General features: G+C 30.0%; 5 protein-coding genes across 7 annotated transcripts; 4 read left to right on the top strand and 1 right to left on the bottom strand.

The window, feature by feature from the left end:
* Positions 1 to 524: 524 nt before the first annotated feature.
* On the top strand, positions 525 to 2872 carry LOC106763926 (transcription factor IIIA). Its single transcript, XM_014648103.2, has 6 exons — positions 525 to 778; positions 913 to 1047; positions 1537 to 1825; positions 1909 to 2147; positions 2248 to 2391; positions 2505 to 2872. Exons 1-6 carry the CDS (start codon positions 650 to 652, stop codon positions 2652 to 2654), a joined length of 1086 nt encoding a protein of 361 aa, XP_014503589.1. The 5' UTR covers positions 525 to 649; the 3' UTR covers positions 2655 to 2872.
* A 2067-nt stretch (positions 2873 to 4939) lies between these two features.
* LOC106763226 (probable WRKY transcription factor 31) lies at positions 4940 to 7345 on the top strand. The gene is made up of 6 exons (XM_014647434.2): positions 4940 to 4954; positions 5432 to 5518; positions 5645 to 5785; positions 5883 to 6209; positions 6495 to 6608; positions 6745 to 7345. The coding sequence occupies exons 1-6, from the start codon at positions 4940 to 4942 to the stop codon at positions 7342 to 7344; spliced, it is 1284 nt and encodes a 427-aa protein (XP_014502920.1). The 3' UTR covers position 7345.
* Positions 7346 to 8695: 1350 nt separating this feature from the next.
* On the top strand, positions 8696 to 11775 carry LOC106762988 (aspartate carbamoyltransferase 1, chloroplastic). Of its 2 annotated transcripts, XM_014647133.2 has the most exons (6): positions 8696 to 8847; positions 9219 to 9747; positions 9834 to 9973; positions 10827 to 11000; positions 11080 to 11316; positions 11422 to 11775. In XM_014647133.2, the coding sequence occupies exons 2-6, from the start codon at positions 9237 to 9239 to the stop codon at positions 11527 to 11529; spliced, it is 1170 nt and encodes a 389-aa protein (XP_014502619.1). In that variant the 5' UTR covers positions 8696 to 8847; positions 9219 to 9236; the 3' UTR covers positions 11530 to 11775. The 2 variants fall into 2 exon arrangements, with proteins under 2 accessions (XP_014502619.1, XP_014502620.1); XM_014647134.2 differs by lacking the exon at positions 8696 to 8847 and having other exon boundaries at positions 8860 to 9747.
* Positions 11776 to 12298: 523 nt separating this feature from the next.
* Positions 12299 to 16581, bottom strand: LOC106763027 (adenylyltransferase and sulfurtransferase MOCS3). Its single transcript, XM_014647184.2, has 11 exons — positions 16285 to 16581; positions 15897 to 15989; positions 15762 to 15817; positions 15483 to 15547; positions 15267 to 15341; positions 15062 to 15140; positions 14734 to 14772; positions 14498 to 14606; positions 13684 to 13802; positions 13176 to 13292; positions 12299 to 13005 (listed from the first exon to the last, which is right to left on the bottom strand). The coding sequence occupies exons 1-11, from the start codon at positions 16514 to 16516 to the stop codon at positions 12616 to 12618; spliced, it is 1374 nt and encodes a 457-aa protein (XP_014502670.1). The 5' UTR covers positions 16517 to 16581; the 3' UTR covers positions 12299 to 12615.
* A 970-nt stretch (positions 16582 to 17551) lies between these two features.
* On the top strand, positions 17552 to 18665 carry LOC106764409. 2 transcript variants are annotated; one of them, XM_022781637.1, is made up of 2 exons: positions 17552 to 17732; positions 18196 to 18665. In XM_022781637.1, exons 1-2 carry the CDS (start codon positions 17634 to 17636, stop codon positions 18400 to 18402), a joined length of 306 nt encoding a protein of 101 aa, XP_022637358.1. In that variant the 5' UTR covers positions 17552 to 17633; the 3' UTR covers positions 18403 to 18665. The 2 variants fall into 2 exon arrangements, with proteins under 2 accessions (XP_022637358.1, XP_014504181.1); XM_014648695.2 differs by having other exon boundaries at positions 17560 to 17732; positions 18208 to 18635.
* The last annotated feature ends 6656 nt before the right edge of the window (positions 18666 to 25321 follow it).

Raw genomic sequence — 25321 nt, 5'->3', positions numbered from 1 at the left:
AACGAAGGATAGAAAACATAATCGTATTTTTACATGATTAAGTTTAAATAATAAAAAATATATTTATAATAATTTTAAAGATATAATTTATCACTTTTAAATTTCAAATAACATATTCATGATTTTATACCTGGAGATTAAAACAATATTTTTAAATTTGGAGATTAAAAAACTACTTTCAAATTTAAAAGACTTTACATATTAATTTTATATTTGAGAATTAAAATTAATTTTAAATTAAAAATAAAATAAAAAAATCGATCCAAATTTTAAGGGTTAAAAAATGTTTTAGATAAAAATTTCATCAGTATACTTTTTGATACGTGTCATTACTGAACTAGATACCTCTGGTCATACTGGTAACGAGTTGGAAGGCGTAAAGCTAAAAAAAGAATTATTCTTGGAAATTTAGGAATCATGAAAAAAAAAAAAACAAATTTGATGAATAAAATATTTAATTTTATTCTAATTTTAGTTAACCACCCAAACGACATCGTATGGGTCTTCTATATATACTCCTAGTTGCCGTAAAACCTAGCAGCTCACACTCTTCATTCGCAGCTTCGCAAAATCGCCACATACACCATCCTCATATCCACATTGAATTTGTGCACTCTTCGATTGTTCTCTGTATCTCTTTACCAAAACAATGGTTGAAGCCGTGACAATTGAAGAAAGGCCAAAGCGCAGATATATTAGACGTTATTTCTGCCAGTACTGCGGTATCTGCAGATCCAAGAAAACCCTAATTACCTCTCACATCAATTCGCAACACAAGGTAGTTTTATTTTCTATATTTTTGTTTGTTCTTTTGAAAAATTAAACCCTTCACAATCATCCTTATTTAAATTATTACGATTTGGTGGATGTATACGGTCATATAAGACTTCGTTGATTTTTGTGTCTTTCTAGGAAGAGGATGAGAAGGCTAGAAAAGAAACAGATCCTGAAACGGAGTCTTCAAAATCCAAAACCTGCGAGGAATGTGGTGTCACTTTCAAGAAACACGCATATTTGTTGCAGCACATGCAAAGTCACTCGTTTGAGGTATTTACCTTTACATTCTTAAATATAAGACAATTTGTAGATGTAAAATTCTGAAAGCATGACAAACATATTTTTTTTATCAGCAGAGAATAATAGATATAATACATGTTTTATGTACTATTGTGTTATTTGAAACATGTCGGAGAGGTAGCTCTTGTTGTGACTTAATAGTACTGTTGCATTAGGCTGAAGATATAAATTTTGCAGGAATGTAATCTATAAGATTCTAAAATCATTGGAAAATTATGGATTAATAGTGTGAAGCATTGGATCCCAGACAACGAACTCCAAAATGCACGAGGCAACGAGTTTAGACTTGATGGATCAGTATCAGGTAGGGAGACCTCCTGTGAAGCTCCATCAAGGATGCCTCAGTCACGCTCTTTGAATTTGAGGTTGGCAGTTTGTTCATTTGTTTCTTGTTCTTGTCAGGGTATGAGGATGTTTATGTTTGGGTTTTTTGTCGTTAACCAATTGTGATGTTTCCAGAGGCCGTTTGTGTGCACTGTTGATGATTGTCATGCGAGTTACCGAAGGAAGGACCACCTGACTAGGCACCTTCTACTACATGAAGGGAAGACATTCAAGTGCCCTGTTGTGAACTGCAACATTGAGTTCTCTGTGCAAGGCAATGTGAAAAGACACGTTGAGGAGATTCACGATGGCAGTTCCACTGCCGCCGCTGACAAAAGTCACAAACAACATGTGTGTCCAGAGATTGGCTGTGGAAAGGTTTTCGAATTTCCTTCAAAGCTAAAAAAGCATGAAGATTCTCATGGTAGGCTTTTGTTTTAGGTTTTATATACGAATTAGTGAAATGTCCTGTTGGTTACAATTTTGAAAAAAGTCTTTATCATGCAGTTAAGCTGGAATCAATAGAGGTGGTGTGCTTAGAACCTGGTTGCATGAAGCATTTTGCTAATGTTGAGGGCCTTAGAGCTCATGTAAATTCCTCCCATCAATATATGACCTGTGACATTTGTGGGTCTAAGCAACTGAAGAAGAATATTAAGCGTCACCTTCGTTCACATGAAGCTGACAGCAGTTCCTCGAAGACCTTTCAATGCGAGTTTAAGGGTTGTAGCTGCACATTCTCTAAAGTAATACATGTTAAATCTTGTGGTTGTGCATAATATTATAGAATTCTCAATCTGGTTTCGATGGAACTTTATATTAATCTGTTCTTCATTGTTTCAATAGAAATCTAATCTTGATAAGCATAAGAAGGCTGTGCACCTTAAAGAAAAACCTTTTCGGTGTGGGTTTCGTGATTGTGGCATGAGATTTGCTTACAAACATGTGCGGGATAATCACGAAAAAACTGCTAAACATGTTTTTACCCTCGTAAGTTCTACATTTTTGCTTCGGTATCCGGTTGTGCCAAAAGTTATCTGAGAAGAGATGGTGTGTGAAAGTTTTGCTTTTGAATTGTCATACTCAAGTTTCTTTTGATTCAGGGTGATTTTGAAGAAGCTGATGCAGAGTTCAGGTCAAGGCCGAGGGGAGGGAGGAAGAGAGAATGTCCTACTATTGAAATGTTAATCAGGAAGAGGGTTACCCCACCCAGTAAATTGGAGGATTGGTTATTTATGCAGGACAGAGAGTAGAGTGCATTGAGATTTGTATTCCTGATACAAGTATATAAATATGTTTGTTGTATTATATATATATATTTAGGATTAGTATTAGTCTTAGCAGAGATATAGAACATGTAGGACATCAAAGATTCAACTGTGTAGCCAAACAAGAAGTAAGAAATTGAAGGGAGGGAGAATCATCTTTGATTGTTCTATTTAATATAATAAAGTTCGTCAATTTTAAATTTGATTGAATCAATTAATAAAATAAATATATTATAGAGATAATATGGGTTTGATAATAATCTTATTATAACAAATATTTTTTTTATTTTATATATATTTAAAATATTTATTGAGTTATTTTTATTAGATAATAAAAATTTTCAATATTATTTAATCTGTTTATCTAATTGAGACCAACTACAATTCAATAAGGTGGAATATAAATAAATTAAATAATACATGAAAGTTTTATATATTATTTAAATCATTAAAAATAATAGCATGATCTATATTGTTGTAACACTTACGTAAGTTATAAACGAATTAGTTAAACTATGAAATCTAATTTTAAAATAAAAGATAAAAGAATTAAATAAACTAAAAGCTGAATTTGATTTTAAAAACCTATCAAATTAATTTCAAATCAACTCTGGAATAATGTAATTATATATATAAGGTTTAGTTGCTTACTTTAAAAATCTATCAAATTAACGGAATGATTAATGTGGATGAAGTTGATAGTTTTTATAAAAATAGTAACCAAATTGACACAGCAATAAAACTATGGACAAAACTTATATATAAAGTCGCATAGACTTCTTAAACTGACCATTCTGATGATAGGAGAATGTTGCCGGGTTTAGTGATGTTTCTATCAAGAATTTAAAAAGAAATATTTAAATGTTAGCACTCGTATGATTCTGTTAAACGAATTTATATGAATTTTATTATTAATTTAAGTTTAACTTGTTTTTAACTATTGTGATATTTTCACTAATACACATATAATATATATATATATATATATATATATATATATATATATAAAAGATGTATATTTTTGGAAATAGTATAAAATTCAATAAAATATATATAATTACAATTCAGTAAATTTAAATTAAAAAAATACGTTTGAGATATTATTAAAATAAATAAATTATTATCTTCATAAATTATTTCATGAGCCTTTTTCACACGTCTTTCAACATTGTTGGAACAATTTAAATATTTTATTAAAATTTTATTAAATCTTTCACATAGTACATCATATCTTATAAAGAGTTAGTCATCAAATCTTACACATAACTTCTTTTGAGAACCTATATCCAATCATAGTTAAAAAATTTCAATAATGAGAAATTTTGTTATCCAATTGATATCCTTAGTTATATAATTTAAAAAAACTCACTTAGACTTTTTAAACTTTTGCCTATACATTTAAAAATTTCAACTAGGGGAGAAATAACCGAATCTTGATATAATTTTTAACATAAGGAAGCTCCTGTTTAGTGATGTTTTATTAAGTATAATTATGTGCTAGTGCGAATTTTGAAATTAAATATTTTGTAGTTAGTTGTTGTGGGAATCTGTTAAACGGTATTTATGAGAATTTTCAGAAAAGAAGTTTAGTATTAACTAAAGTTTAACTTGTTTTTGAACTATTGTGATATTTTCACTTTTATATATATATATATATATATATATATATATATATATATATATATATATATATATATATAAAATCTAAATTAAAAAAATACGTTTGGGATATTGTTATTGAATTAGAAAATTATATTTTAACACCAATTTTTGATACAAAATGATATTTTAATATCAATTCTTTTACACCATTTTGACACTGCACACGTATCAAAATGTGGTTGGACGATTTTAAATTAAAAAAAAAACTTTAATTTTTCTCTTTCAAATATGCCTTTGTCTCAGCTTTTTTAAATTTGAAATCGTCAAACCACATCTTGACACATGTACAGCATCAAAATAAAAAATTGGTGTTAAAATATCATTTTCCAAACTTCAAATTTTATAAACCACTTATTCATATTTTTATTCTTAAACACAGTATAACTCTGACATAAGTTATAGTTAATTATGAAAATATATTTACTTGAAAAATACAATGACATGCAGAAAAGAAAAGCGTTGAATTTAAATAAGAGATTGCATTTAGTCAGATGATTCAAGACACGAAAGTGATGGATATAATCTTAAAATAGTAAATTGCGCAGTCAGACATTAGTTAATAGGAAATAGTGTAAGTGATAATGTTCTGGTTCCTGTCCTTTCTCCCAATGGCTCTTGAGAAAGTTGACACGTGTGCATCACTTCCCTCAGTCAAAACAAAACCCCATTTTTTGTTGCCGACTCCATTGCATCTTTCTCTCTCCATTTTCTCTGTTTTAGAAAACTTGTGGGCACAACTGCATGACTCTTCTTTGATACTCATTCAACAACTTTCTTTCTAACCAAGCACACACTTATGTAAGACTTCTTCAACAGACACGTACCCTCATTATATATTTAATCATCTTCCAATCATCACATTCTTCACTTCCATTCATGTCCTTCTCATGGATGCCCTCGATTTCTTCCCTCACAAGAGTAAAGAAACCCAAGATGATGATGATGAAGATGATGATAATGATAATGACATTCATCATCATCAATCACTTGACTTTCATGTAGATGTATGTGCTTTTTCTATCCATATCCATCCATGCAAACTCATCTTTTTCTTCATATTTGAAAAAATCTTATGTTTTTGTAATGTTGTTCATCTATAGACCAGTTTGGATCTCCTTACCAAGAACACAGGTGACAACAAATCAGTTGAAGAAAATGATGCTTTGGAAACTAAGGATGAAAAGAGGGTAAGTGAATGTTTGTGTCTGGTTGGGTTTATATTTATATATAGTGTTGTATATTAATGCAATTTCAGCATACAAAACAGGCAAGCGTTGTATATATAATTAGTTTATTTCTTCTTATGGGTACAGTTTGTAGCTTTGGTTACTGAATTGCATCAAGTGAATGCTGAAAATCAAAGATTAAGAGAGTTGATTGATCAGATGAATAATAACAGCAACGCAGTACGCATGCAACTTATCAAGATAACGCAGAAGCAGCATAACTTACGGGTAATTTATTTATTTATTTATGCATTTCTACTATCAAACAATATATACGATGTAGGTGTCTCAGAAAAATGGTAATTTTTTGCTTGGTTTTGTGTAGAAGAATGGAGTGGATGGAGAGAAAGAAGAGATGGTTCCAAGGTCATTTTTAGACATGGGTGTGGCTGAAAAGGATGAGGCTTCGCAGCAATCCTCAGAGGAAAAACTCAGAGAAAGCAAAAGCGTGGTTGATTTGATGCATCGGTGTAAGGGTAATGAGAAAGATGTTGAAGAAAAGTCGGATTGTGGAAGGGAAAGCTCAAAAGCTAGAATGGAAGGTGACCAAGAACTTTCCAACAAAGTTCCTAAATTGGATCAAAATTCAGAAACCTTGTCAATGATCAAGAAAGCCCGTGTGTCAGTTCGAGCAAGATCAGACTCTACAATGGTTAGTAAACTAAATAATAAGCAAAAATGAAAGTGGCAAATGCAACTATATAATGTGTTCTATGAAAGACCATTATGGATGATGAAAAATTAGGAGTTAATGTTGAGTTGGATGTGTAAAATATAATAGAAAGCAAATTTGATGATCCAAAACATGCTTAGGTGGAAGCTTTTGCCAAAAAGACTTTAGAAATATCTAAGTCAAATTTATAGATAAAATATCAATGAGATCTGAGTCCAAACACATAAGATAAAAGATTGAAGAGAAATTTGATTATTATAACAGATTGCAGATGGATGCCAATGGCGAAAGTATGGGCAGAAGATGGCAAAAGGGAATCCATGTCCAAGGGCCTATTATCGTTGCACAATGAGTACCGGCTGCCCAGTGCGTAAACAAGTATGCATGCTTCAAAATTGACTTACTTTTGCCCTAAAATTATAAAAAAAAACACACTTTTATTTTATCTCTAACATGAGCACATTATAAAGAAACAACGTGGTACACGAACAAGACATGTTATGTTTGTTGACAGGTACAAAGGTGTGCAGAAGATCGAAGTGTGTTGATCACTACATATGAAGGGCAACATAATCATCCACTTCCTCCCACAGCTCAGGCAATGGCCTCAACCACATCTGCAGCTGCTTCAATGCTTCTTTCTGGATCAATGCCAAGCTCAGATGGCCTAATCAATCCAACCATTTTGGAAAATGCTTCACTTCCATGCTCTCAAAACATGGCTACTCTCTCTGCCTCAGCTCCATTTCCCACCATCACACTCGATCTCACTCAAAATCCTACCAATTCCTCACACCACCAAAGGGATCCACACAACCAACTCAGCCTCCTCTCTCCCCTTTTGGCTCAGAAGTTCATGTCGGTTCCAAAATTATTCGGACACTCACTGTGTGATCAAACTAAGCTTGCTGGCTTACATGAATCTCAGGGAATGGACACTGCAGCTCCATCGTTTGCTAACTCACTGAATGCAGCAACTGCTGCTATCACTGCAGATCCCAATTTCACTGCTGCACTTGTGGCAGCCATAACATCTGTCATGGGAAGTTCACATTCAAACACCAGTGGCACCAGTAACACTACTGGGGATCACCACTGCAATAATAATGCATGAGACCTTCGGAAATTGGTTTAGTTCATGTTTTCTTATTCAAGATAGTTATAGATTTTTTTAGTTGCTTCATTTCATGCATCTTAATCACTATATTATAGTCTTCTTTATTTGAATTTGTTATCTTAATAATGCATTCTGTTTTTAATGCTTTTGATATGGCCAAAAGAATAAAAATTGTTTTTTTTTTCCATGTGTGCTCTGCAAAAGTAGTTGAACTTTCCTGCAGTTTCTGGTTTTGTGCTTGACAATTCTAATGACCAAATTATATTAGAGTTTTCATCTTGTCCATTCGTTAAATATAATTTATAATAAGATTTTTAAGATATTTTTCTTGTTAGCTTATATTTTTTATATTATTTATCTTATTCAAAGGTTTGTTTTGATCTTTTGTATTTCAAAATAATTAATGCTATGTTTATCTTCTAAAATGTTATTTAATCACGTCACTAAGGTAAGTTTATTGATTTTAATAATAAATAGGCTAAGCGACAGTTTATTTGATTATTTTACTATAAAACTTAAGAGAATTTTTCTACAACAGTAATAATTGAGTGCCATCCTCTTATATTTATTCAACCCATAATATAATATAAAGTAAAAGTAGTCATAAAAAAAATGAATTTTTATATCTTTTAAAAAATAAAAAAGTAAAAAATAAAAAAGAATAATTGTAAAAATTTAATGTATTAAAATATCATTTTTTTTTTTATCTTATATTGTCATCTTTGAACATTTTTTTTTATTTTTAAATATATTTTGAAAGTTTGATATAGTGTATTTGTGATGATGGTTGGACTCATTTTTCACACCATTTATGGTCCAAACTTAGTTTAAATCCATAATTTTTATATGAATAAAATTAAAATAACATGTTTTACATCTTGAATAAGATAAAAAAAAAATTACTTAAAATCATATTAAAAACTTCTAAACAATAGTGGTTTTGAAAGAAATAAATGGGCTAGAGTGATTCTCTTTAGAAAGTAAGGTAAAGTAAATTCACTTTTTTTATCAAAAGATCATATTTAGAATCACCATGTAGTTTAACATATCAATTATCAATTTATGCTGACAATGAAATTAAATTAAACTCATTTTAAAAGTAAAATAAATAGCCAAAATATAACTGAGCTATGTATTATAATAAATTTACTTATATATGGTCTATAGTAGAAAAAACACTATTTAGCAAAAAAAAAAATGGATGAATGAAGAAAACTGCAAAGGTATATATTTTGGAATAAATGAGAAGTAAAAGAAAAAAAGGTTGTAAATAACCATCAAGCGGCCCAAAATGCAGCTTGGACATCACAGATTTTGGCCCATTATTGAAAAGAAAGGTTTACTTTTTGATTTTGAAAGCAGGTCGTCTTCTCTTGAAGCCTGCAAAGGCAACACACATTGTTCCTTCTTGCAGAGTCGAAACACAGTTTTGTAGCCGTTGTCTGCCTTCAAAATAAAATAAATAAATAAATTACTCATTTCCTACAAACGATCTTCACGGTATTCTATTTCATCATCATAACTTTTCATTCTGATTTCAATAAAGTATTGGATTGGTCATGCTTCCACTCTTTTTTTTTTTTTCTCGTGATTTTTCACAGTTGTTTTTTTCGCCCGGATTCCGTTGCCGTCTTTTTTCAAGCGTGGTTTTTAAGCATATACCTTTATGCTCCTCTTGTTTGTTGGCATTAAAAGAGTGATATCACTTATACCAGTTTATTCTATTTCCACTTCTTTAAATTTCATTTCAACTTGCTTTTTGTGCCCTTTTGCTTACCATCTTCAGAGTTGAAGGATTTGAGATTTGAGTATGCAATTTATGGTTATTTCTGTGCTTTTGTGATAATATATAAGTATTCTGTCTTGTGTAGTCGCTCTAATAGAACACAATGAGTGCTGCTTCTTTGTTGTTCTCCTGCTCTATGCATGTGGGTGTGTTTCATCCCAAGCTGGCTGCAAAATCCTCTGTTTGTTGTATTCATAATCAGCCCTGGAATTTGAAGCCAAAAACATCATTTGGGCATTCTGGGATCTCGGAAAAATCTAAACTTTCACGTAAAGGTGATGAGATTATGTGGAGGGCAGGGGCTCTTCATGTTGAAAGTGCTCCCTCCTCTGTGGGGCAAAAATTTCAATTTGATGATGTCATTGAGGCCCAGCAATTTGACAGAGAGACTCTCAATGCCATTTTTGAAGTTGCAAGGAGCATGGAGAGCATTGAAAGCAATTCATCTGGGAGCCAAATGCTTAAGGGTTACCTCATGGCTACCTTGTTTTATGAGCCATCCACTAGAACCAGGCTTTCATTTGAATCCGCCATGAAAAGATTAGGTGGGGACGTTCTCACTACTGAGAATGCAAGGGAGTTTTCATCTGCTGCTAAAGGAGAAACGCTCGAAGGTATGTCCTGTCAATTAACGGTGCAATGTTTTTTTTATAGTTGTTCTATCTAAAATTGGAGTTCTGTGGAACTTTACTTCTTGCAGATACTATAAGAACTGTTGAAGGTTACTCTGATATAATTGTGATGAGACACTTTGAAAGTGGTGCTGCAAAAAGAGCAGCAGCAACTGCTAGCATTCCTGTAATCAATGCAGGGGATGGCCCTGGACAGCATCCCACCCAGGTATGAAGAATTTGCCGAAATTTGTAGAGTTTAGAAACCACTGCACAGAGAATGTCAAGTAGATATTATCATGGTATGATTTACTTTTCAAAGTCATCTTGAGCTGCGGCCTGCATGGATAGAGTACTTTTTAACTGCAAAAATTGCATAGTTTGGCGTTTGCTTTACGATGCACCCTTTTTTTTATAGCCATTTTCAGCATTGCATTTGATAATTTGTTTCCGAGAATTGTTACTCTTAAGGTAAGGAGGTTACATTTTTTGTATGTAAAGTGTATTACGTTGTGACAGAAACTTTAAAACAAACCCCCTAACTCTGCTGATGCTGTCACATGGTATTTGAAACAGAAAGGTTCATATCTTTTCCTCACAATTCCTGAGTAGTTCATTGGGTATAACTGGTCTATAATTATCAATGCTATTAGTGTAAAATTAATTAATCGAGTCCTACCTCAAGACTTTGTTCAAGATATTGCACATTCTTTTCACCTGGGGGATAAGAAATTTATTCAGTAGACCAAAAAAGTGCTGATTAGAAGCCGAAAATTGATTGAAGTACAAATCTTAAAATGTTTACATTTTTTTGGCGAAATGCTTGTTATCTAGAACATTATGGATTTTTCCACCTAAAAGTTCCTTCAATAACTTATTATGTACTTTATTTACACTTTGCAAGATGAATTCATGCTTGTTTCTTCTTTAGTGATTTTCATGTAGATCAAGAAAATACAGTCAATGGGACATTTTTTTGACTTTATTGTTTGCCCTGCATTTCTATAGTTTAAAAATTTGAGTGGTAAATGCTTGATTTGAATTTTGAGCCTCAAAACTGTTTTCTTCATTAAACTGCACAGGCACTGCTAGATGTTTATACCATTGAAAGAGAGATAGGAAAACTGGATGGAATTAGAGTTGGGCTTGTGGGAGACCTTGCTAATGGGAGGACTGTTCGCTCACTTGCATACTTACTAGCCAAGTATCAGAATGTGAAAATTTACTTTGTCTCTCCTAACGTGGTTAAAATGAAGGTAACTGCTGCAAATTCTGATTATGCCATGCCAAGTACACGATACAAGTAGTTCTAAAATGTTTTTTGTTTCATCATAGGATGATATAAAAGAGTATCTGACATCAAAGGGAGTGGAGTGGGAAGAAAGTGCTGATTTGATGGAAGTGGCTTCTAAGTGTGACGTGGTTTATCAAACTCGCATTCAGAAAGAAAGATTCGGAGAGAACATTGATCTTTATGAGGAGGCAAGAGGCAAGTATATTGTGAATAAAGATGTCCTGAGGGTGATGCAAAAACATGCTGTTGTTATGCATCCTCTTCCAAGACTTGACGAGGTAAAACACCTAGGAATTATTGACATGGTATTGTATCATGTATTCTTGTTATGAACACAAGCTTTGAGATTCAATAAACTAAATTCTTCCCTTAATTTCATGCAGATCACAGTGGATGTTGATAGTGATCCAAGAGCTGCATACTTTAGGCAGGCAAAGAATGGTCTATATATTCGGATGGCACTCTTAAAGGTATTGCTTCTTGGTTGGTAAGGATTTCATTCACTTTTCAAAGTGAATGGGGTTATCTAAGGTTGTTTTTCTATCATGTTGACATCATTTCTCACATTTAGATCGCTGTTGGGAGGTATTACATCTGCGTCTTTAAGTAAATGGACGTGGTTACTCGTGTATCTAAACTACTGTGTTTCCAAACACAGTTTTTTTTTTCTATCTGTAGGATTCACAAATAAAGTGACAATTAAAATCTTCTTTCTGAGTGAAAATTTCCTTCATATAGTTACGGTTACCAAACTAAATTATATGATTAATTGGTGTATAAAGTGCGAGGTTACTTTAAATTATTAATCATTGACGCGTTGCTACGCTAACATCATAACGATTTCATGAATTAACAAGTGGAATATCACAAGGTAGAAAATTCCCATCGAACTAACTTCATTCCTACTATTATTAGAATGGCAGTTGGCTTGTGTATCTCTCACCAATTTTAGTGCATCTTTTAATAAAAATATGGGTTTTAAATAACATAAAATAGTAAATTTAGAATGTAGGTTCTCCACCTTCGTTCGTCTATTGTAAATATAGGTTTTATACTCGTTATAATAAGTAACTTCAAATTTTAAACTTTTACTTTAGTATTTTGAACAAAATATTTCATTATTTTATGTTGGAAAATTATTTTAATTTTCAAAAAACATAAATAGAGAGCAAATATAAACATACATTTACCTTTTTTATACATGAGATCCACCCAAACCATTTTTCTCTTCTAAAAAAATGAAAGCCTACACTTGTATCGTACTTAAGATAACTTAACATTAGAAACTTCCATATTTGTAATATGATATCACCACAGCAAACATACAAAAAGTAACTATTACTGGCAACTGTAGCTACAGCGTGAATTTTAAATTGTACCCAACAAAAAGAAACAGGTAAAAGGGAATAGGTTACAGTTTCTACAACAATGCATGGCCAAAAGTACCATCCTAGACTTCAAAAAGGTATCGTGAATAACTTGAAATGGAAAACGGAAGCAGCATCACTGATAAAATATAATAACTTCAAGCAGGAGTATAACTTGAAAGTATTTTCTTACACAGCTAAAGGTGTCAGCTAATATGTAGGGAACTTGGGATCCACGTTGTATGCCCAAGACTCTAAGCCCCCAACAATGTCCTTGGCAGATGTGAAACCCATTTTGTGAAGATACTGAACAGCCCTTTGAGAATCATTTCCCCTTCTGCACACTACATACAATTGTGCACCTGATCCAGAAACTAGACCACTGTCCTCCTCTTTCTTCAAAGCTGATGATATTTCAGGTAGCCGAGACTCTAACGTTGAGAGTGGAATGTTCAAGGACTTCGGTAGAGATACAATCTTGAAATGGTGAGCTGGTCTAACATCAACCAGCACATGTGGTTCCTTCTTAAGAATTATTTCACTGTATTCCTTGCTGCTGATTCTAGATTCACTCGGAAGTAGATGTAACTTCAAAGGAGGCTGCATAGGCAATTAATGACATCGAAAATATCAAAATAATTTCGTCGAAGGCAATATTATTAACAGCAGTCTCATCCAATACAAATGGCCAAAATAAAGTACACCCAACTTAACCAGAAGCAAGTTTATCTAAATACAAGGTAGGTGAAAGGCAAGAATAAAAAAAATACCACACGCAAGGGAGTCTCAGTGAACTTCTCATAATCAAATTCTTGGAATTTCTGCTCTGTAAATGTTGCATTTTCTCCACATGCTTCACAATGCATAGACCTTCCTCTAATTTTGACCTGTGCAATTAAAACATAATCAGTGACAAATAAATATGATCTTGCTATGGAAAAAAGATTTCATCAATTATATCTTTACTTTGTGATAGCATAGTTACAACACGGTTTAGAACTGTAGATATTACAAGTCTCAATTTAATAGGTGACAGAAAAATTAGTATGAATACTAAAATCACTCATCAGTAACCACCCCAAACAACCCCCCCGCCCTTAATTTATTACAAATCATAACTTGGGTTTTAAATCTGTTTAGAGAATAAGTGGAGCCCACCAAAAATTGCTCTTTCGAATAAATTTTAATAAAAAATAGAGGGTGTTAGCAAGATTGTGTTAATAGAGAACATCTCCAGCATTTCTCAAATCCTAATAGACATTGGAGTTCCTAACATACAATACGAGTCCTTCCAGACAATGCATCCAAGAGAAGCATCCTTCCTGAGAGTGGTTCACCAACAGCAGCCGCAATCTTAATAGCCTCAAGAGCCTGGAGACTGCCAATTATACCAGGAACTGAAAATGATAAGAGCAAATGTCAAAAAAAACAGAAAAGTAGCCAGACAAAAAATAAAAAGGTACTAATGAGAAGTAAAGCAAGTTGAATGATAAATATTCACCATCATTGACATAGATGATAAAAAGTCCAGCATCTATAAATCATAGTTTAGCAAAATGAAATATAAATGAAACAACTTAAACATTCAAAACAAATTGAATCTTAGCCAATAAGTCTCACTAAAGGGCACCTTCCTGCTAAACAAAGAATAAATCGCAATATGCCTCACATCACCCTTCTGGCTTGCCATTCTTATTAAACCTCTTGACCCTTTGATTCCCCATTTTAAATTTCCTTCCTTGTATAGTATAGTACCATTTAAAATATTAGAAAAACTCTTAAGCTGGTTGTGAACCAGTGAATCTACAAAAAACCTTCCCTTCTTCAGTTAAACTTGATGGCTTAAAACATAAAGATACTTCCCCATTTATAGAGACAGATTTGGCAGAAAGGAATCACACGATCAGACTAAATACCTAGTTGTCACCAATAATTTAAGTATACATTAACACAAATCAATGACTCAACTTTGCAATGAATACAGGAGATCGGAAGAATTGTCTTTTGGTTGGCATTGTTTCTTATGTAAACATCTTAGACTAGCAATGAAAAGTAAATTTGATTCAGTTCACAAAAGCACTAGTAAATTTACCTACTCCAAGAACTCCACCCTCAGCACAACTTTGGCATGCCGTTCTAGGTGGTGGCAACGGAAAGAGGCATCTATAGCACGGACCACCTTTGTAATTGTAGACAGTAAGCTGAAGCATAAGTTTCCATTGTTAAAACTTAAATTATGCGACTTAATCAAGCATACATGATGACTTCTCCTGCATAAAGCATTATGCAACTTAAATGCTTGAAAAAAAAAAGAATTTAGACATGTACCTGCCCCTCCATTCCCAACGCGGCACCTGAGACAAGAGGCTGCATCATATGAAAATAATTAATAAGCTGTCCCTTAAATCACCTTACGTACATAGCTATAAAATAAATCCATATAATTGCAATTTTTCAAACTTATAAAAAAATTGATGCCTAGTGGCAACAGCGTAGGAGCAAGCATAACTTCCTTTTTTTAATGAATGTCAATATCAAACAAAATAATGCTGACTTCGGAGTTGCATTCAGGGAGGCCAAAATCTTAGAATAACAAGTGAAAAGGCCCATGTGGCATCAATTAAATTTGCTCATACATCAAAACATTGATACTTACCTTTCCTAGTACCACGCAGCAATCACTGATGAGGTACCTGGTAGGAGCATTATCTGTTGCATCTACAATTATATCATATCTACCAAATTCGCATAATCAAAACAAAGAAAAACAGGGTTAGTCATAACATTCAAAGTTAAATGCAAGCGTAGAAGGAAGAGGCTTAAAGCAAAAACCAAGATCAATCAGATTATAGAAATTATACTTGCTAAGAATTTCCAAAGCATTAGAAGTCCGCAAAGCTTCTTCATGTTCCACAACTTCAATAGTGGAGTTGACCCTAACATTCAAAACATCTTAGTTCCAAGGGCAATGATGATTCAAACATTTGAAAAAGAAAAAAAATCTAATCAGGGTTCATTTTCGGTTTGTCCACAAAAAATTGATGTGATGAATAGTAGTAGGTCAGAGAGCAACATACGAGAGACAAGCAGCAGCGGCAGATTTCACTTTTGGCTTACCAACATATGCTTCTGTGTGGATAACCTGAAACAAAGTAAAACTAATAATCGTAGTGAAGTTAAAAGAAAAACGGTAAATGAACACAAACACAGAAGCAAGACACATTAACATATGTACTCGCAAAAGTGTAAACACCCAAAGGCTGATGCCAGACACAAACATATGAAAAATACACAAGGTACATGTTGTCCCTGCTATGCCTAAAAGGGGGGAGAGGGAAAAACAGACAATACTGTACCTGCCTATGCATATTATTCAGCTCAACCACGTCATGATCAACAATACCCAAGCGCCCTGAGTATAGATTTTAGAAAGTAAGCTTCAAAATTGTATAGACTAAAACAAGAACGATACTTAAAAGAGTGATATTTACCAACACCAGCAGCTGCAAAGTATAACAATGCAGGCGCACCCAATCCACCAGCTCCCACAACCAAAATCGATGACTTCAACAGATTTGCCTGCCCTGCTCCCGACAAACGCAAAAAGTTGGGAACATTTTCCACAAAAATAAAACAGATTAGCAAACAGAGTTCTATGTCTGATGTCTATTTTTCTCACTGAGAACAACACATGGCAAAAAGCAACACATCAAGAAACCAATTGTTATGGTTACCATAAAGCAATTGCAACATCAAACTGAACTATATTTAATACTTGAGCATACATATGCAATGAATACGATTATTCCTTCGTTAAGTTAAATTTAGTTAAGCTAATGTAGCATGATAATTAAGGATATAAAATATTGAAGAGAAGACCTTCAACACCAAAGGAAGGAAGCATAAGATGACGACTGTATCTGTGGATCATGTCCTGCGTCAAACCGTTGGTGGGGTACGAAGAAGGATAAGAAGAGCCATTGGGTGGTGCGGCGTCGTTTTGGAGATTAATCTCTCTGAGTTGAGCTTCAAGCGCAGAGATTTTATGCTCAATTTTTGCCTTTGCATCCTTTAGTGAATCTAGTTCCCGGAGAATCTCCGACGCCGACATGGCAACACCGCAGACTCAACCTGTGACTTTGCACTCACCAATACCAAAACCAGGGTTTTTCTACCCCAAATTTTACTGTTCAAAATAAGTTTGCTGATGGATGTTTTAATAATTAATTATCGTCCATATTTAATTACAAATCTGATTTTTAATATGAATATATTTTTTACTTTTGTGTTTGTAAGTCAATTTATTTAGTTTTCATATTCACTATTTTAATTTTTTAGTGCTTCTAAATGTTTTAATTAGGGGCTAAGAGAGATTATAAATAAAATATATAAATATTCAATAATACATAGTCAAGAATTACAGTTTTTTTTTTCATTTCTAATCATTTCAAGATAAAATAAGTAAAATGTTTTATATTTAAAAAATAAATTAAATTAAATATGTTGTTTCATAAAATATACTTTTAAAATAAAATATTTTAATAGGATAACACTGTTCTGTAAAAAAAAAAAAAAAAAAAAAAAAAAAAAAAAAAAAAAAACTACTCGTTGGATGTTCCTAATATTTTCCCTAGCAAATTGGAAGTTAAAGTGAATAAAAAAATTTAAAAGTATAATGTTAATATTTTAGGGTATCAAAAGTGAATTTTCTTATGAGTATCTAAATATATCTTAACCTCAAAAAATTATCCATGAGCATACTCCAATGATCATATCTACATCAAAACAAGAAATAGCTAGTTGCACAAAAATTATCAGTCATTAACATATGCTATCACACTTCATTTCCAAGTTTGCTGTTACAAATAGGGAATAATTAAGAAAAAATTCTAACTATTTTATTGATTAAACAATAAATCTCTTAAATAAATAAACAAAATATTGACTGAATAAAAAAAATCTAAAATTACTTCCTAAAAATAAGAAAAATAACCATCATTAACACTCTTCCTTTTTATTATGAGAAAATAAAAACTAATCAAACTTGGAAAGCTCTTTTAAACCAATGGCAAAAGACGTGAATATCTGCAGTATGATCAGGTGCAATCTTGTCTTTTGTTTTCTATTCAAGCAGACATTAGACACCACAGTCCTAAAAGGACCTCAACTCCCATTACAATATTTTTACCAACTACTCACCCTCAAACAAACACAGGGAGAGAGAAATCATGGTTGGTGGTCATTTCAACACCATTCTCCATGCCACTTCAAGATCATCCTTGCTAAAATCCACTACCAGTAAGCCATTCTTCAACTACACAATCAAGGTATCTCAGAATTTTAATTTCTCCTTTCACTCCTTCTACTTCAATTTCCCTCTTTCATGCAGTGTACTACTCTTTGTAATTGTGTTACCAACTTTCTGTGAAAAATTTTATTCCTTTCTAAGAATAACCCCTCCAGGAAATTAAATTAGACATATGAAAAGTGGAATCTTATGTTTATCATTTTCAGATTCATTTTGCTTTTGGTTAGAAGCAAGTTTTAGTTAACTTTTTGTGTGTTTGAGACGGAAAAATTCTGTAATTTGATGGAAGGTTTTCAGTTTTCTGCATAACCCAGTTATTGAAAGTGAAAATCTTGACATAGGGTTGGATTAAAACCCTGAAAGGAATGTTGAAAGTGCAAGCAACTCAGAGGGGTTTGCTATAGGAGTAGTGAAAACTAATGAGTTTTACTGTGCTGAAAGTGGTGTACTGGTTTTTGGTTATTGAACTAAGGAATTTTAAGAATTTGTATCAGAGTTATGGACAAGCAAGCAATGGAAACCGTAGCCGTTTGATGGAAGAGAGNGCACCCTCCACAGCTGAAGAATTCCAAAGAGTTGCAGAGGAAAAAGCCAGGGAGACGAAGGAAGGAGTAGCAACTCAGAATGTTGACAAGTTATTTGATGGTGCACAAATTGGTGAATCCAAGATTGGATCTGTCAAGAACTGAGACTATAATTTAGAAACCTTTTATCTGAACTATCAGATTTCTATCTGTTATGTGCAACTATAATAAGATTATGTTATTTTCCATGAGCTTAATTGTAAGCGTTTTCTGCAGCAGCAGCAGCAGCAGAAGAAAACAAATAATTTAAGGTTTCAGTCTTTTACAGAGATATATATTATCAACTATTATGGGTTCATGTGTTCAACCTCCTGTAACATTTAGAAAATATAATAAGATTGATTTGATAGATTAAAACAATGGAAAGAGAGATCGGTTTAACCCTCTTGTAACATATACTACTAACACTGTGATTCTAAGAAAACTTGAAGTTCTGGGTTTCCAACTTTGGAATAACACAAAAATCTGGGGAAAACCTTCAACATCCTTGAAATGAGACTCTTCTTATTTTATGTATGTCAAAGGTATTTATGTCAAAACATGAATATAGTTGAGATAATTGTAAACGTAAATCTAAAAACAATTAATGTACCTTTATTTATGTGTATGAACTTATTTTGTAATGATGATAAACAGTAAATACATTTATGAGATATCTAAATAGATGTTTCAGCTATTTTGAACAAATATTTCAGACAGTAGTATCTCTTTTGGATAGATATATCATCTATAAGATTTTTTTTTTTTACCAAAAAATTATTTTATAATTATTAATAAAAATATTTTCTCATAAAAGAATGAGTATGTTGAAAATTTTAAATCTAATGTATATATTAAACAAAATTGCATGGGAACAATAGCACTAAATTGGTTTGTACTTAAAAAATAAATTATATTATGTTGGATCATCTCAGAGAAATAAGAGAGATTAAGCATTAATGAAAGGATGAACTAATTCATGTAAGAGTTGGACATTATCTTTTATTTAAAATTTTACAATATCAAAATTGCTTATATATTATTTAACCTTGGATCAGGATATTTTAACATTTTTTTTTAATAATTTTTTCAATGTGTCATTGTTATATTAGTTTGTATATTTGAAACGGACTAATCATAAACTACTACATAAGCGGTTGTAAAAAAATTATTAAAAAACATTGTTAAAGATACATTTTTCTTAACCTTTTTACTTTTATACTCAAAATCACGTCTGAATTCTTGAGATGGTGTGAAATGATTTAATATAGGTCGAAAAGAAATAATAAAAAGTGAAAGATGTATATATTATTTTGTAACAAATAAAGAGATAAATGATTACAGCAACACATATATTGATAAGATATTTGTCCGTTTTAGTTCAAGTTTTTATGAATTTATTTTTAGTATTATTTTAAAAAGTCTTTTATCAATAGAGATATTATTGGAAAATCCACATGTATAAAAGATAAGGCCAAATTATAATATATAAATAAGATGTAAATCTTATCATATAAATGAGTTTTGTAAGGTGAAATTAAGCTTAAAAACTACTTTATAATAAATATTTTATATGTATATAAATTCTTATTCGATCTCTTATTTTATTTTTGTCCAAATGGTTGAGAGTTTATTGTTTCCAGCAACATCAGTTTGATAGGTTTATTGTGTTGTATGACTGAGCAGAATAAACAATTGTGTGTATAATGTGGTTAGCCTTTTTCTTTAGGTGTCAAAAGAAGTAAAACGTGATACTTAAACAATTATTTTTGTCTTACAGTGGTGTTCGAGAAAGTAAAATGTGTCTTTTCAATGAAAGAAAAGGTTGATGGTCCCTCCATTATGACCATGTTCTGTCCTAACTTATTTTTTTGTGGTTGGGAGGTATCATCCACTATCACATACATTGCTATGAGGGACAACATCACCAAACATTAGTACTAGGATGCCATTTACCATTATTTTGTTTCCTCTCAAATTAAATACAGATAAATATAAAGAAAATACTATATATAAAAAATCACATTTATTATTATTAGGGATAATGATATTTAGATAATATTTTTTTAACAACATTTGAATATTGATTACGTGTCAATATGTGATTGGTCAAAAATTACTTCGTAATGATGTTTATGATTATTATTATTATTAATTGTAGAATAATTTTTGATCAATCATAGATTGACACATAATCAATGTTTAAATGTTGTCAAAAAAATGTTATCTAAATATCATTATCCTATTATTAGATTTTAGGTCAAAAGTTATTTTTTTTATAAAGTTGAATTGTCTCATAGTTTAAGAATCTAAATTTTTATATATAAAATATTTGTATTTATTGTTGTATGTTTTAAAAAAATTTCAATAAAACAATTCACAACAAACTAGTTTGGTGAAAATAGATGAAACTTGAATCGTGAATTATTAGATGGGAAACTCTCCTTAATACTTTTTATTACCATTTAAAAAGTATGCTATTAATTAAAAGTATATATTATTGTTAGCTTTATTTATTGCATTCTATTAAGATAAGAACAGAATTTACGTATTTGTTAATTCTATTCTTATCCTTAACCAGTTCAAGCTTATCATTTAGTCTAAAATGATTTTATCTTAACAAGCTTGTTCATTCTGGTATTACCTTGTTTTAGTTATCTTTTTTATTAATTTAAACGATATGCGTACACGTAATATATTTTTTCAAAATTGTGAAAGTATTATAAATATTTTTTTTTAAGAATTATATTTGCAATACATGTGAACAAAAAATTACTTGCATAACGTGTCTTAGTTTGTATGGAATAATACTATTTATCGCAAGAATTGAGCATGGTAAATGGATTTGACTTAAATAGAACGCAATGAAAGTAAATAAATCTAAAAATAACCACAAAATAAAATCCTTGCTAAATCAGATCTTAAAAATAGGGTTAAATATATTTTTAATCTTTATACTTTGATGCGATTTGGGTTTTAGTCCATTTTCAAACTATGGTACAATTTAGTCCTTCAACTTTAGCAAATTTTTTTAACTTTATTTGTTGTTTCAAGCACGTTTTATTATAGCATTTGGATTGTTTACACTGTTTGACACATTTTTACTTCAATGTTAACTGAGAAACGCGTTTGAAACAATCAATAAAGTTAAAAAAATTTGATAAAAATGACTAAAACCAGAGTTTTCTAAAGTTGAAGGACTAAATTGTACCATAATTTAAAAATGGACTAAAACCAAAATCGCCTCAAAGTATAGGGACTAAAAACATATTTAACACAAAAAAATATTATAAAGAAAAAGAAAAAAAAACATATTTTTAAAGTTACTACTAGATTTAACCTTCAATTTATTACTTTTTCCAAATCATAATTAATTTATTTTTTTTAAAAAAAAAATTGGACATGACACTTGGTTGATTGGTGATTGAACATGTCGGTCCCGTTTTAACAAGCATACCTTCTATTATGTATGATTGAAAAGATAACACAAGATTGAATAGAATTATGTATTTGGTTGGAAAAAAAAAGAAAATAGTGTAATCTATTTCATTATTTCTCATATATATTTTTTAATTTTTTAATTATTTATTTTTGGAAGAACGTGACTAATGATCATTAGTGCAATCTCTTCTTCATAATTACATTTTTTTTTTTCATCAGCCACGATATTCAAACTCAAAATCTTACTTTATTCAAATTCAAGATTTTGCTTTTCGTTTCCATTTTCTTAACACATTTATCCCTTTTATTGATGCTTTAAATTCATATAAACTGTAGCGTTCTTGGTAAATTATTTACTTATTCTACACTCCTAACTTTATTTGGAATTGTAAAATCAACGAGAAAAAAAATTAGGGAAAGGAAATATATTGTTTTTTAGTATTTATTTAAGAAAGAAAAATAGAGAATACTTTTAAGAAAGAAAAATATAATAGTTTCATATTAAAGCCCAAAAAAATGTAGCAAACAGAAATACTTTTTAATACTGTTTACTTTTTATTTTTATCGACCCTTTCATAAATCTAAATAAGGAAAATATCCAGTTTCTTTTTTATTTATATTCATCTGCATCACATATTTTTTTCACTTTATTTTTATTTTCCCCAATATTTAACTCCAAAGAAAAAACTGATTATTAATAATGTAATAATGATAATAAAATATTTCTTGCATAGGATGAATAGATATCATGCCTGAAAAATTAAAGCAGTGAGCCAAGTCCAACTTTGCCACTCAAATTCAAAGAGAGGATGATGAAAACCATTAATCACTTGAGAATAAACCAACCCTCTTATTTAGAAAATAATGTATTTATTAAGGAGATTTACTGGAAATATATAGATCAAGTATACATAAATTTAATTTATATGAATAATTATCAACAATTTTAATCCAACTATTTATACAATATTCTTTTAGAAAACCAACTAATTTTAAGAAAAACCAACTCGTTGTGTGAAAATCTTTTGAATGTTTGTTTAAAAAGTATATTTCCTTTGTATTTAAAATTTATAAGTTTTAAATCGATCTATAACTTATCTTTATATTTGTGTTTTGTTTTTTGTTTTTTTTTTTCTATAATCATATTTGTACAAAAAAACCTGATGACTACAGTTTTGTTGTTAAAATAGTTTGTTTTTGTATTATAGTCAATTCTTCAACATTTTATTTTCATGAATTTGGGTTATTATTGAAAAAAAAAATGTGAGTACCTTAAAAGAAATATTATAATATAATCTATAATTATTACTGTGTAATTTATGCTTAATACCACAAAGGCATAGTACTTTGAGTTATGAGATAACTTCCATTAATTTGGGTTGTAACACTTAAATGATATTACTTCAAATTTTTTTTAAAAAAACAATGGTGGTTTCAAACACAAATTCAAATTATAAAAAGGATAAAGTTGTGTTTTGAAATAATGGCTTTTAATTTTTCTTTCTTTTATAAAAGTTTACGATATCAATTCTTTATATTTATTTTTTAAAATGTATTTTTTTCTGATAAGTATAACTTTTTAAAGCTAAAATATTATATATATATATATATATATATATATATAATTATAAAAAGAAATAAATGAAAATAGAATGAGAAAATTTCGTAGGTAGAGAATACAGACTTTTGTAAAAAAATTAAAAATTGAAATTATGTGTACAAAATACTATTAATGTACTATTATGTGTATCTCTTGGGCCTCCAAGTTGTATCTATTGGGCCTCCAAGAGGAAGACGTTTGATTGGTTAAGTTTATGGGCTTTATTTTAACTTCTCCCAAAACAAATATAGATTTTAAGGGAACAAGGAAGGTTATAGATATAATTTAATTCTTAATATATATATATATATATATATATATATATATATATATATATATATATATTATCATTTTGGTATAGATATAAATAAGTTTTATTAATTAATTCTTATTCGTGTAAAGACGACCTATTTTTTTTCCTTGTACACCTAAAAGTAATATTACCAATTCTGCAATTATAAATAAGATTAAACTAAATATACACAATAGGATTAACGATAACAAAATTAAACTGACAAAATTTTACAAATTAGTAATTTGCTTGTTAAGTATTTTTTGCATGTAAAAATTAAATCAATAATTTTGTATATCATAAAATAATCATGTCTTATCAGGCAGAACCAATTAAATGGCCAAATTTGCGCTCCTAAAATTTCCAATTATTTTATATTAAATTGACTTATTTCCTTTTATTTTCAATTTTTTAGTTTTGTAATAGTATGTTTGATGATTTAATAGTGAAATATTACATATCCCTTTGTATTGATAGAAAAAAAAAACTATACTAATTTCCATTTCACTAAAACAATACAAAATATTAATTTTCACTAAAACAATATTCCAACAATTTATTTTTAATATTTGTGAAATGTTCTTCTACTAGAATTACATTCACATTTATATTTTGATAAAATTTTCAGAACATTTATTTCATCTTATTCAATGTAGATGATGACAGGAACAAATCTTCTACAAATATTTTAAAATTTTCAAAATTTTATATAGATATATAACATTTTTTTCAAATGTCAAATATATAAAATATATTAAAATTAAAAAAGTTTTTTAAATAATTCAATAATTTTTATACATAAAAAGAAAATATTGGGGCAAAGTCCCCCTCTGTCCCTACTAAGATTCCCATTAGGATTGAAAAGCTACTATATTTATTGTTTATATCAATAAATTTGTTATTCGTTAAAAAAATAGGGATGAATTATAATACTCCTTTTAACAAGCAGATGAACTAGCCTTAAAAATTATTAATAGCAGAAATTAATGAATGACAAGAGTTATATTATCAATTAATAATAAGAGTTGTTATATAACATAAACAGTTATTTTACGTGATATAACAATTGTTATTTTCCTTTTATACCGTAATTAATTGTTATACTATATAATGTAATTAATAATTATCTATTGTTATTTTATTAATTATTACTATCTAACTGTTATATCATGATTAAATAAATAAAATGAACCAATACAAACTTTAGTATTTTATATAATAATTACAATTTGTTGCTATAAGTATAATTTTGTATTAAAAATAATATAATAATTTTAATTTAATATTTAATTATATCTTTTGTATAAATATATTTTAATTTATAATTTTTATTTTATTACATCAATCAAAACTTTCTTTACAATTTTTCAAAAGTAAAAGTGTGAGGAGTTGAGACACCACGCACTCGTAATGCGCGTTAACCAAGCAGGAATGAAGAAAAACAAAACCTTTAAATGGGAACATGATCTAAGCTGATTTTACACCTTTTGAACTTTCTGATTCGTATAATAATATTACGACACAATTTTATTTATTTAATAAAAAATATAAAAATAAAATGGTTTAAAAAATATAAAATTTTGTAATTTTTCATAAAAAAATAAAAATAATATTAAATAAATATAAAAAATTTAAATATATCAAAAAATTATTTATCTTTTTGACTGTTACCAATGCATGAATTTTTGAGAACTTAAAAATACCAAAACATC

The sequence above is a fragment of the Vigna radiata genome, chromosome 6, assembly GCF_000741045.1.
Source record: "Vigna radiata var. radiata cultivar VC1973A chromosome 6, Vradiata_ver6, whole genome shotgun sequence".
In the NCBI taxonomy this organism is placed as follows: domain Eukaryota; kingdom Viridiplantae; phylum Streptophyta; class Magnoliopsida; order Fabales; family Fabaceae; genus Vigna; species Vigna radiata.
The sequence above is the reverse complement of the archived record's forward strand: the minus strand, read 5'-3'. Positions and strand labels throughout refer to the sequence as shown.